We start from the raw sequence: 13,520 nt of genomic DNA, 5'->3' as shown, positions 1-13,520 counted from the left end.
AGTGAGTCCTTTCTCCTCTGCAGCCTCTATGTCTGTGATGTATAGTAGTAATGTGGAAACTAATCAATGGTTAATAAGCTACCCTTGAAAATTAATTTTAATTTGCTCTTTGAGTTATACTGGGAAACATTGAAGACCTGTTTCTTAGTTCTGTAAGTGTAAAGTAATAAAATTTACAGTACATAAAATTTGAAAATGGGATCTTGTAATTCAACAAAAGTACTATGTGTGTACTGGTACTGGCCATGTAATGATAGCAGCTGAAGCCTTTCTCACGTTGGAAGAATTTTCTGGTTTTCCCTTTGTTTAAAAAACCTGAAATTTCTCATGAAAACAGAAAGTATTTTAGAATACAAGCTAAAGAATATATTTACACATTCAGAATCACAGAATGGGTAAGGTTGGAAAAGACCACAGTGGGACATCTGGTCAACCTCCCTGCTCAAGCAGAGTCATTCTTGAGCACATGGCACAGGATTGCATTCAGGTGCATTTTGAGTATCTCCAGTGAGAGAGACTCCATGACCTCTCTGGACAATCTGTTCCAGTGCATAATCACCTGCACAGTAAACAAGTTCTTCCTCATGTTCATGTGGAACTTTCTGTGCACTTGTTTCTGCCTGTCGTCCTGTTGCTTGGCACCAATGAGAAGAGCCTGGCTGCATCCTCTTGGCACCCTCCCTTCAGGTACTTGTAGACATTGATGAGGTCTCCTCTCAGTCATGTCTTTTCAAGGCTGAATAGGCCCAACTCTCTCAGCCTTTCCTCATAAATGAGGTTTTCCTGCCCCCTAATCACCTTTGTAACTGTCTGCTGGACTCATTCCAGGAGCTCCATGTCTCTCTTGTCTTGAGAAGCCCAGACTGGACACAGCACTCCATATGTGGCCTCACAGGGCTGAGTAAAGGGGCAGGATCACCTCCCTTGACCTGCTGGCAAAGCTCTTTTTAATGCACCTGAGGATACTATTGTTCTTCTTGGCCACCAGGGCACACTGCTGCCTCATGGAAAGCTTGGGCTTAGTATTGAACCTTGGGGAATACCACCAGTGCCAGGCCTCCAGCTAGACCTTGTGCCACTGATTATGGCCCTCTGGGATCTGCCGTTCAGCCGTTTCCTAATCCACCTCACTGCCCACTCACCCAGACCACGCTTTCTGTGTTTGCTTATGAGGATGTTACAAGAGATTTAGTATCTATGTGTCTTATAAAAGGCACTTTCAAAAAATTTTCCTGTTGTAGTAATTGAAAATTGAATTTAGAGTTTTACTAGGTAGATGCAATGAGGGTTAACTGCTTTGACCCTTGTTGACTGTCTTGGTTGCGTACTTTGGGTCTTCTGTAGGTGACCAGTTGTTTGCTGGCCTCGTATTGGGTTCTGTATTCTCTTCCTATGTTAATTGTGGAATAGCATTTCTCTTGAACTACACCAATCAATAAATATATAGCTTTTTTTCAGGTAAGTTAGTGTGGCAGCTTCATGACTCCCACTAACTTTTAGTTTCTTTCTTTAGATAAATAACTATTAACCTTTTAGAACAAGGGTATAGATAATTAGAATTATGCTTGTAAGTGTGCTAACCTTCCTTACTTTAAGTTACATTCTTTAAATATTACTAATCTTGCTAAAGTAGGGAGAAAAACGCTAGAGCTGGACAGGTATAGTATTCTATGGCAAAACTGTAATGCACATGTGTAAAAGAAATGCATTTTACAGGGAGAGAGGAATGCATGAGTGTAAAAGTGTAGTGAGAGCACCAGAGCATGAAGGGATCTTTTTAATCTTCATCAGCATTGCTTTTCCTTCTTTTTTTTTCTGAATAACAGTGAGAAAAGACTTGATTCCTAAGGGAGGATCCCATAGCAGAGGACTAAAAGTGAATTCTGAGAAAGGAATTTAGGGACCGAGTAGAAAAGGATTTAAGAAAGGAAAGAACATAAAAGACTAGTTGGGAACCATAAACTTCATGTTATTCTGAAATAAATTCATGGATTACTTAGGATATGTGCTGCTGGATGTCCTATATCGGATTTTTTTTTCATAGTTAAAGTAACAGAAGGCCTTAGTTAGTGTCCTAATAATCACTGTATCAGCGGAGCAGTGAAATACAACTTCTCAGCCTTATTTCAGTTACCTGAGAGTTGAAGGTAATTTGTGAAAAAAGGACTTGTGAGTGTGTGTGTGTGTGTGAAGCTACCTTTATCCCAGTATAGCATCAGTTTTCTGTTTTATGAGAGACAATTTATGCAGCCTTTTACTGCTTAAAACAAGTTGTTGTGCAATGGATACTTCTTAATGTTGTGTTGTCTGAACAAGTGAAAACAGGAAATGTGAAAAACTTTGAAGAGCCTTCTGTCCAGAAATCTAGCAAAATAAAAGTAACTGACATATTTTTGACTTGGATATTTGCTTTCTGACATAAATTCTCTTCCCTGAAAAGTTGTGGGGTTTTGTTTGTTTGGTTATTGGTTTTGTTTTTGTTTCTTTTTTGGTAGGAGTAGAAAAATCAGTGTTAAGATCCAAAGATACTACCCTTTGTATCTTCTCTAACAAAGCATGAAAAAGAAACATGATTTTTCCCATGAGACACTTAGGCCTTTAAATTATCATGCTAACGTCACACAAATTCTGTATGTATGACATATAAAGCTTTGAATAGGTTTGGCCAGTATTTTCCTTTTATGGACTTAAATTTCTGTAGTACAGTGACATTTCTTGTGGTTTATGTAGATGGAAGAGACATGCTGAAGACACTGTTCTTTGTTTCTGAAGGGACATTCTCTTCCCACATTAGGCACTGTGGCTTGTTCACATAAGGATAGTTTCCAAACAGCTTATACAAAACCACATTTTTGGCTCATTATCTAGAGATGCAGTGGTGGGCACTTTAAAGTTTGTTTACTGTGGTCTAAAGCTACAGTGTAGCTTTCTATCTATTAGAATAGAGGATTTAGAAGAAGAGGAAGCAAGGAAATCAAATCAATGAAAATAAACAGATATTTGAAAGGAATATAGGTAGAAAATGAAGAAATTATAGTAGTATCTGATTCTCATTTTTCTAGAACACGTTTAAACAGGAAGAAAGCAGTAAGGAACGAGACTTGGTACAAGGTCTAGTGGAAGGCCTGTCACTAGGGGTGACACCAGTGGAGAGCTACAAAGATGGTTAAGGAATTGGACTATTTCTCCTATGAGGAAAGGCTGACAGCCTTGGGCCTGTTTGGCCTTGAAAAGACATGACTGAGAGGATCTCACCTATGTCTGTAAGTATCTGAAGGGAAGATGTCAACAGAATTCAACCAGGCTGTTTTTGGTAGTGCCAAGCAGTAGGTCTAGAGGAAACAGGCAGAAACTGATGCACAGAAAGTTCTGCCTGAACATATGGAAGAACTTCTTTGCTGTGTGGGTGAGCAAGCACTGGAACAGATTGTCTCTCACTGGAGATATTAAAGAACTCTGGATGCAATCCCGTGCAATGTGTTCTAGGGTGGCCCTGCTTGAGCAGGGAGGTTGAATCGTGATGTCCCACTGTGGTCCCTTCCAACCTGACCCTCTGTGTGATTCTGAAACGGCACAATCACAGAATGCTTGAGGTTAGAAGGGACCACTGGAGGTCATCTGATTCCCTTTCCCCTGCTTAAACAGGACCACCTAGAGCCAGTTGTGCAGGTCCATGTCCATATGGCTTTTAAGTACCTTCAAGGATGGAAACTTCACAACCTCCCTGGGCAGCCTGTGCAAGTGTGTTCTGATGTTTAGGAGGAACCTCCCATGTTTCCAGTCTGTGCCCATTGCCTCTTGTCTTGTCATTTGGCCATCCGGTGATGGGCCATAAAGATAAGGGACTGGAGCATCTTGCATATGAGGACAGGCTCAGAGAGCTGGGACTGTTTAGCCATCTCTAGGCTCATTGTTGCATGCTCTCCATTTTGTCCATGCATCTTGTACTGGGAAGCCCAGAACTGCACACTGTAATCCAGGTGTTACCTCAACAGTGATGAGTAGAGGGGAAGGATCCCCTTCCTCGACCCACTGGGTCTTTGTGTAATGCAACCCAGGATGTCATTCACGTGCTTGGCCAGAAGGGCACATTGCTGGCTCATGAGCAAGTTGGTCTGCCAGAACCTTTTCTGCAAAGCTGCTTTCTAGCTGGGTGGACAGTATTTATGTATGGGATTGTTCTGGCTGGTGCAGGGTTTTGCACTTCCCCTTGTTGAACTTCATGAGATTCCTGTGAGTCCATTTTTCCGCCCTCTGTGAATGGTAACACCCATCATAGAATGGTTTGGATTGGAAGAAACCTTTAAAGATAAAGTGCAACCCCCTGCCATGGGCAGGGACAGGTTCCACTAGACCAAGTTGCTCAAAACGCCGTCCAGCCTGGCTTTGATGGGGCATCCAGTCTCACCACCCCCACAGTAAAAATTTTTGTCCTTATGTCCAATCTAAGCTTACCATGTTGCAGTGTAAAACCATTGCCCCTTGTCCTGCCGCTACACACCCTGGTAAAAAGTCTCTTTCCATTTTCTTATAGACTCACTTAGTATATTGAAGATCACAGTAAGGTGTCCCTGGAGCCTTCAGGCTGAACAACCCCAACTCTGTCTTCTTTTCTTAGGAAAGGTGTTCCAACCCTCTCAGATTATTTTTGTGGGCTTCTAACAGGTCACAGTGTCTTTCTTGCACTGTGGACCTCAGAGCTAAGCATGGTACTCCAGATAGGCATCTCATGACAGGGGAGTGGAAGAATCACCCACTGGCCACAATGTTTCTCATGCAGCTCAGGATACAGTTGGCTTTCTGGGCTGCAGGTGCACGCTACTGGTATGTGTCCAATGGTTTATCTACTAGCACCCCCAAGTCCTTCTCAGCAGGGCTGCACTCAACCTCTTCACCCTCCAGTCTGTACTGATGCTGGGAATTGCCCCAACTCAGATGCTGGACCTCGCACTTGGCCTTGTCGAACCTCTGAGATTCACATGGGCCCACTTCTCCAGCCTGTCAAAGTTCACCTGGATGGTACTCCTTCCCTTAAGTGAATCAATTGTACCACACAGCTTGGTGTTGTCTGCAAATTTGCGGAGGATACACTGAGTCCCATTAGCTGTGTCTCTGATGAATAGTGTTGGTCACATTATGGACTCCCTGAGGGACACCATTAGTTACTGGTTTCCACAGAGACATGGAGCCACTGACTCTTTGGATTGAGTCTCATTGACTCTTCAGATGCAGTCATCCAGCCAGTTCTTCATACATATGTCCATCCCTCAATACTGTATCTCTCCAATTTAGCATCAAGAATTTTGTGAGGGACTATATCAAAGGCATTCCAGAAGTAATGAGTAGGTAGTATCCGTTGCTGTTCCCATGTTCATGCACACAATCACTCTATTATAGAAGAATGTGAATATATTCTTAAGCGAGATTGCTTGTTTTGCTGCAACATGTTCTTCCCTGTAGCTGAAATACTCTTTGGAAAGTATGTACAGAAATTTAAATGCAAGTATTAATTAATGGCTTAGACTGTTTAATGAGTTTCCTCTTACCATATTTGACTGTTGGTAGTGTGGGTTGTGTGTGCAGGGTTTTTGTTTTTCTAGGATGAGACAGAAAACTAGATGCAACAGAAGCATAGTGTTGAGTTATTTCCTTTTTTGGAAGGTTATGTTTGCAATGTTGGTTTTAAGAATATTTCTAAATAGTGGGGGAAAAGGTTATTCCTTGATCAACTACCTGTGTGTGCTCAGAGAGTGGCCCTCATATTTGTTGGCTATAGATATTTGTTGCAGGCTCTCACTTACTTCTGCTATTTAAGCAGGCAAATTAAAACCCTGAAGATTTCCCTTTGGGAAGGAAGAGAATATGGCAATGAAACTGAACACAGTAATACATGTTTTGCTCTCATGTCTTTCCGCCTGCTTGAGTTTCATGAAATCACATTTCTTCAGTTTTACAGAAGGTGACATGAAATAGCATCTTTTACATTTTAGGTCTCTGAATGGCTTCTGTACTTGCCAGATATTTTTTCAGAACACATATATGGAGCTTGGGGAAATCTGTTGATTGTATTACTGGTGCTAGTGCTGATAAGATTTTGAAAACTTTTTCTTCTCTCAGGTGTTTATTTAAAAGGATGCAAAAGAAGACAGCTGTTGTAGTTTGGGACTATGCATAATGGTTTTTCCACTGTTCATTTGCAATCACATCCGAATTTTTGATTCAGTGCTTTTCAACAGATACTGAATAGTATCACACATCTGTTCAAGAACAGAACAATGCTCTAACTGTTTAATCATAGGAATTCAAAACCATCTTTTTAAGTAAAAAAGATGTTTAAGTAAAATTAGGTGTTTGTGACCTCAACAGAGCTAGTCTAATGTCGAGAGTGGGATTGTAGGAACTACTGCTCTATCTTGATAAGCAAGGAGCCTAAAGAAGACCTGTCATTGTTTAATTATAGGAACTGTGTTTCATAAAGACGTACTAACTCTTTATCTCTGCAAGTCTTTGCCAGAGATTGAAAACGTAATTCCAAATTTTAAGTCCTGATTAAAGATCTCTTTATAGCTGGACTTTGCCTAGAATGTTAGAAGTGAAAAGCCATACTATCTTTGAAATTGTTAAGAGGTGCTTGCTCAGAGAAGCAAATGCTGTGGTTTTTAGATGTTGATTTTTAGGACTCTATGGTTTGGTTGTGGGGATACTAGGAAAAAAATCTGAGGCAATAAAACCTACATCTAGACAGTATAGTAATATGAGTTTGTAATTCCTTTTCTCCCTTTGCAAATATGAAGAACTTCTGGCTTTGCAGCAATATGATGGGTGAACTCCTGATGTTTTTAAAATCACTGCTGTGGCTAATTATCTCAGTGCAGTCACTTAAGTATGCATCATTGCACTCTTGTCTACCTTCCCACTTCCCTCTGAAAGTGGACACAGCCCTTGCTCTGCAAGTAATGATAATAATTGGTAGTAAGACAGACCTGCTACTCATCCTTTTTTGAGCACATTTCTTATGGCAGATGTTAGTTTTTAATTAACTGATAATGAACATGCCTAGTAGACCATGATACTGCTGCCAACTTACTCCGTTTTATATCTCACTGCTACTTAGCTCTTAAAAGGTTACAGAGCAGGCATTAGTGTCTTTGAAGTGATGGGAAAGTGAATATACGCATAACATAATTGTTTCTAGGATCTACGATAGCAAATGTTTAGTTACTAAATATATCTGGTGAATGCTGCTGTTAGCCATCTCCCTGGTCTTTAGTTTCTTCCTTTGTGTGCGGCACATATTCCTTTTACTCCTTCTAGAAAGAGAATACAATATACTTTTAACAATTCAAGTTTTCTAAATAAAAAGAGTATGAACTTCTGGAAAGGATCATCTTTATGTGTTAGGGAGAACTTTAAACCTGTTATGAATAGATAATATATAAGCAGCAAATCAATATACTAAAGTCTTTAACAGCACCTCAGATAATAAACATAAAGTCCTAATATAGCTTTGGTGGCTTAAAAGACCATGATCAGAATTTCAGTCTTAAGTCGGTTTAATTTAGTGCCATATTTAAGGATCTTTGTGTACCATGTCCCTAAGTAACCATTTGCAAAGCTACAAAGGTGTGCAGAGCAGCTTTGCGATGCACTTGCAGCTCTCATACTCTGTTCTGTGCCTTACATTGGACAGTGCTCCCCACTGTCCCTGTGCAGTACTGTCAGAAAACACAGGACAGCCTTCCTCAGTATGTGCTTTCAGCTTAAAAACGTCTTACAGGGGATTAATCTGTTTCTCATTTTTTGGACTTTCAAAATGTGGGGTGCGTAGGCTACTAAGCAGAGCCAGGGAAATTATAGGTAATGTGCCTGTAAGTATTTCTTAAACTGTTAACCTATGCTTCTTGAAATCAAGTGGAGTGAATTGTTTGCTAATTAAACCAAGTAAGAGATGCTCAGCTAAGAGGAATCTTCATACATTTTTTAAACAGTAGAAACAAGAATGGAAGCAATTTAACTTCTTTTCTCTGTTTCAACCTTCCCGTGCTCACACTAGCAAGAGGAGCTAATTTGAGCTCACTGTTGGAGAAGGGAAGAGGCTTTTCTCCACAAAACCAATTTTGAAGAAATAAATCACTTTTTATTCTCAGGCAATTGGTGCGCTACAACTTGGTAATTCAGGGTGTTGGTGCAGCTGGGGACAAGTAAGACCAGTGCCATCAATGCTGCACAGCACTGCTGATTCATGTTGTCTTACAGCTAAGTGCGGATGACTGACCTGGTTGAAGAGGACAATGAGAAAGGGGATGAGTAAGACATACCATCTCTAAGAGAGCCTACCAAAACACCAGGTTATCAGGTTACTGAGGAAATGTGCTAGAAACTGCTAAAGTCTTGATAAGTCTGTGAGAAGAGGGATATCTTCTTGTTCTTTAGATGCTGGATCAGAAAAACAAAATGAAAAAACCCAAACCCCTGCAGTCCTGTCAGACTTTACAGTGCTTTTTACTGATAGCTCTTCAGTTAAATGAAACTTCATTAGCAATAGCTGCTTGATATTGTTGAAGGTCTACTGCGTTAATTGCTTAAAACAAATATAATTCTCAAAAATTCCTTCAAAATGTTATTTTTGGGTTGTTGTAAACACATTAAAATAGAAGAATAAGAACTACCTCTCTTTTACCTTTTTTTTTTAAACATACTAAAAAGCTATTGAGTGGTGGTCAAATGTTTGTATTGCGGTGAAGACTGGCAAGGATTTTTATGCAGCACTTGAAAATAAATTTCTGATATGTGATGTGTGAGAGATTTGCTAAACATGTGGCTTTATAAAATTGACTAAACAGATTGTGGTAAATTTTAAGATCTGTCTTATATATCAAAATAAGTAAATGATGGCTGCATGACAGTTGGGACAGCAGAAGAGTGAAAGATAAGCAGGTCCAGTCCATAGTTCTTGAATATCAGCCCCTGTGTCTTCATAATTCTACAAGCAGCCCAAGGCACGTCTTGGGATGCGGTTGTGAGAAATAAAAGTGTAGGAGTGCAGTAGTTATCTAAATAGTAATAAATAAGTTCATTCATATGCCAGTAGATGTTGTGCAGGTGTTGTTGACAGTTGGTCTTAAAGAGTCTTCAGACATATAGAAGCAGATAAAATATTTCAATGTTATTTTGAGTTGAGGTTTTTTGTGGTAATTTGTGAAATATTGTGAACTGTAGTCTAGGTGTGCTGTTGGTAGCTGTCAGCAGTACTGTAACAATTTTGCCAGCTCTTACAGGATCACTCACATTTACCTGGTCAAACTTGATGTCTGTCTGAGTTCATCCTGTTGAAACGTGTTTATCTGTCTTCTTTTTGATCCCATGAATTGTGTGGGATCTAGCTTTTTCCTGGTGTTTGCCTTCAGCAGAGGGATAGTGGAGAGTGGCCAAGTTGTAGAGGTTTGTCCTGTCTTCTGTTCATATGCCAAGACACAAGGAAACAGGAAAGAGGCAGAAAATCTGTTTACCTGTAGCAGAGTAAACGAGAGCTATGACTAAGCTAAGGATGGTTTTGAAGCTTCATTTTCTAAAAAAAAATTGTGCTGAGCATTTTGGACAAAATAAATGATAGCTGAACTTGGAAAACATTAATAAAACTGTAACAGTTTTAACTGGAAAATATATTAATATTTGAATTATGTAGAAGACATTCTATTATAAGAACTGTGTTTCTAAAATTGCTTACAGGTTATTTTGCCAGATTGGTTATAGGGTTTTATGTCCTTTCATTATGATATTGATCTTGCGAGGTGCTTTTGAAACAGATGGAGGTATTTTAATTCATTAATACCATATTTCTTGTTGAGAATTCCATGACTTCATTGATGCTCTCTGGAATACCTGGATTTTGAGCTCAAATCTGGTTCCTAAACACAATGTTAGGTCATGAATAATTCCCCCCCACACTTTCCTCCAAAAACCTTGGCTAGAATAAAATGCAAATTTAACTTCACTAAATATGAAATTAAGCAGTATCTTTTACACTTTTTAATATTCAAAACAGAAACATACTTGCTGTTTCCAAATTGCAGGAAGAGAAGGGTGTGAGTTTGAATCACTGTTGCCAGTGAAACTTTCTTCATTATTTTCCAGAACAGTGATATGCCTTTCTATTGAAAGGGAAAAATATTTGGGCCTTCTGCTGCTGCTCTTTGTCGCCAGTGACAGTGTGGCAGGCAGTAGCTGCCCAAAACAACCCACAGGAGTTGAACTTATTCCTCAGGCTGCTAAATATGTACCCTGCTAGCCTTTTTGGGTAATGGGACATGAACAGAGTTGTCCACAGACAGCATGATGTAATGCAGTATACATAATGTGGTGGGACAGAGGGAAGAGGCTAAATAAATATCAAAATCCATTATTGATTCTCAGTAATTAACCAAACTTCTGCCTTATCCTTCCCAAACTATGTGCTATACGTTGTTCTTCTGGGGATGATGATACCACTGGGAACAGCAGCAGCAGTTGCAGGCTCAGCATCTCTCCCATGGCCACGGACCTCCGGTGCCTCTAACGCCGCATCCATCCGGACTTCAGCCTCCAGGAATCCCTCCACTTGGAAGCAGTGCTGGCCTTCTTGCCCTTTCTAGTGCTTTGGGTGGGCAGTCTCACTTGGCAATAAAAGATGACAAGAAGCATCATGATGCAGACCACCACAGAGGTGAGAGGCATGGCAGGCCTGATTAGGACATTGTCACATTTGCACATTGCTGCAAATTATGAGCATCTCTAAAGAATTCAAGTTATATAGAATGAGAAAAAACTGTTGGCAAACTTTAAAATGTCTGCATATATACCACTGAAGCAAAATTCAGCTTGGAATTTTTCAGTATTTTAAAAGGGGATCACTAGGGGTCACCTGCTCTATACTTTGCAGGGCATTCTGACATCCTGGTAAATGCTTAGTTGTAATAGCAGTGGCCTGCACCATATTGTGAAAAACTGTTAAACTGCATAATGGGTAATTTTTTCAAGGAAAATAATATTGTCAAATGTGTGGGTGGGAAGGTAGGGGGAACAAGAAGTTAAATTTTGAAGTGAATGTATTCAAACTAAATACTTAGATAATTGCATCTGTTACTTTAGTTTCATAGGCTTAAATTCTAGTATTCAGTTAAATATTGGGCAAAATTGCACTTGACTAATTTTTGAAAAGAAAATAACTTATTCTGTCATGAAATAAAACTAGGCTTTGTGTATGGTTAAACTGTAATTCATGTTTACAAAATACTGTAATTTTCAGGAAATCACTGTATTAGGAATGTGCAATGACTTATAAATAAAAGCCATTTTAAAACTGTTTGCGGCTTGTGTTCTAATTTTTTTCCCCCTTTTTATTTCTGTTCTTGCCTCTGTGTCTGAACGGGCATGTCTGTCCATTTCTTGGTTACTGCGGGAGCAGACAGAGAGCCAGGAACAGTAAGTACCAACATTCATGCTAATGTTTCCACATCTAGGAATGTAATAATCAGATGTTGCACTGTTTGTCTGTTTTGTTTTCCTTTTAGTAATTTTCATGATACTAGATGTATGTGTTTTCTGTTAAGATCTCTCTTGGTTTGTGCAGAACACCAAGTCATTTGTTAGATGGACCATATGGATGAGTTTTATTTTTGAGCAGAATGATTTTAGGCAAGCTTGAACTTTAGTTTGCTTATGGGCAGGTGGCAGGGGAGGGGAAAGATGCAAATCAAAAATTGCAAATATAACATTAGTCAGAGTTAAGATATTTCCTCTAGGACTTTAAGGAATTAGAGTTGCAGAAAAGGTGAGAAGTTTAAATGTGAGGATTTTAAATGTGTCATGGTGTTTGGCCCTAGGAGTTTCTTTTACTGCATCAGTTTAAGCCATACTAATGTCTTTACTGCTTTTTTTGTGCTTCAGGAATAACTTCTATAACAATACTTTTTTCCCTGTAATAGAATTGGTCTAAGACAGTGTTATATGAAAAACCCTCTAAAGAACTATTTTGTTACAGCTTTTCGTACTGTTTTGCTTTGAGTGATATTGCTGTACTAGTCTGTTGAACCTGAGCATGTGCAACTTCCATGTCATTTGAAGTTACAAAGCTAATTCTGCTTGTTTATGTCATAGGTGAATTTGGGCTCTGTTTTGTCCCTTTTCTAAATTAGAAAAGACAAGAAGAGGAAAAGTTATCTGCCAGTGTTAGGCTGATTTTTATTGCTGCTTTTTTAATATATATACTAGGCTTGCTTGACAGTTATTTACTGGAAACTATCTGCATATCCTTTGTGGCAGTCTTTTGATTTTAGATTACTAAGCAAGAAGCATTCATTTCAGCTTACTTGATGTTATTAAAGACAGTATAACCCCAGAAATAATTTTAGCTGGGTTTTCATGAAGTCTCAGACTTATTAAGGACATATTCCTCTGTGTGGGGCATACTTCTTTGAATCGGGTTAGTTGACCGCAGGAATCTCATTAACTATTGTTAGGAGCTAAGGATGTTGCAGTGTGTGTCTGTGCATACATATGCACATGTGGTAGTGATGGCTTTGTGTTTTTATTTGGTTGTTACATTTCCTGTGCTTGCCCTGGTCCCTGTCATGTCCATCATGTAATTTGCTTTTTGAGTTTAAAATCAGATGTTTCAGTGTTGTGAAATTTGGACTCTGAATTCATCTTATAGCTGAGAATAGTTCTTGCATGTGGAAGGAAAACTGTCAAAAATTTAATCTGGCTTTTGTTTGTGGGAGAGTTGCTTAATTGACTATAGATGTAAATTTTATTTAATTAAACTATGTAAATTTTTCACTGTAGTTACTTCTGTCTCCATATGTGTGACCATGATTGCTTGGTTATTATCTGAAGTAGGCGGGTTTTATACTGGGTTTACCACAAAGTAACCTTTAAACAATCCGAGACTTTATTTCATACAGGAATTTTGCCATGTTGATATATTGAGTTCATCCTAGTTTCTTTTTTGTCTCAGTGGAGGATAATACTTCATAACTAAATTAAATCTTAATAGCTGAATACAGGTGAACTTGAACTTAAAATTGTTTAAATACAATATTACATTAAAATCTTGGCTTAACAATGAATGATATCTTCAATGAAAGAATCATAATTTAAAAGATGGTTAAGTTCAAGTCTGTGGCTAAAATGATGAGCTGGGAATTATTTGATCTTCAAACTTCTCTAATTCTCTTGTATTTTTAATGGATTTCTTTTTGAAATATATTTTTAACGATGATATGAAATTGGGCTCAAGTACACAAGGCATACCAGCAGGTCTGTTTGGTTATTATGTGTGGTTCCAGCTAGCAGTAGGCTTTTATGTTTCAAATCACTTTATAACATCTGGGTCATCAAGATAAAACCCATTTGATTTTCAGAGTAACATTGTAAGAGTAATGGTGCTGCCAGAAATCCTGACAAAGGCATACTTTCATCATCCAAGACACCAAAACCCATGCTGTTTGTAAGTTACCTAAATTTACCATGATATTTGGTAT

General features: G+C 38.9%; 1 protein-coding gene across 6 annotated transcripts in view; it reads left to right on the top strand.

The window, feature by feature from the left end:
• LOC135407329 (transducin-like enhancer protein 1) overlaps positions 1 to 13,520 on the top strand; it is an 80,948-nt gene that overhangs the window by 32,061 nt on the left and 35,367 nt on the right. For 4 of the 6 annotated variants that reach the window (XM_064642272.1, XM_064642270.1, XM_064642273.1 and 1 more), the window contains 2 exons: positions 10,498 to 10,702; positions 11,444 to 11,460. The exons of 1 other annotated variant lie outside the window; for it this stretch is intronic. In XM_064642272.1, coding sequence (XP_064498342.1) covers positions 10,498 to 10,702; positions 11,444 to 11,460 — 222 coding nt within the window. Of the gene's footprint in view, positions 1 to 10,497; positions 10,703 to 11,443; positions 11,461 to 13,409; positions 13,487 to 13,520 lie in introns of those variants that run through there. One more of the 6 variants, XM_064642275.1, reaches the window with a different exon arrangement.

This window comes from Pseudopipra pipra, chromosome Z, assembly GCF_036250125.1.
Source record: "Pseudopipra pipra isolate bDixPip1 chromosome Z, bDixPip1.hap1, whole genome shotgun sequence".
NCBI classification, from domain to species: Eukaryota; Metazoa; Chordata; class Aves; order Passeriformes; family Pipridae; genus Pseudopipra; species Pseudopipra pipra.
This window is presented reverse-complemented; position numbering and strand designations above follow the sequence as displayed.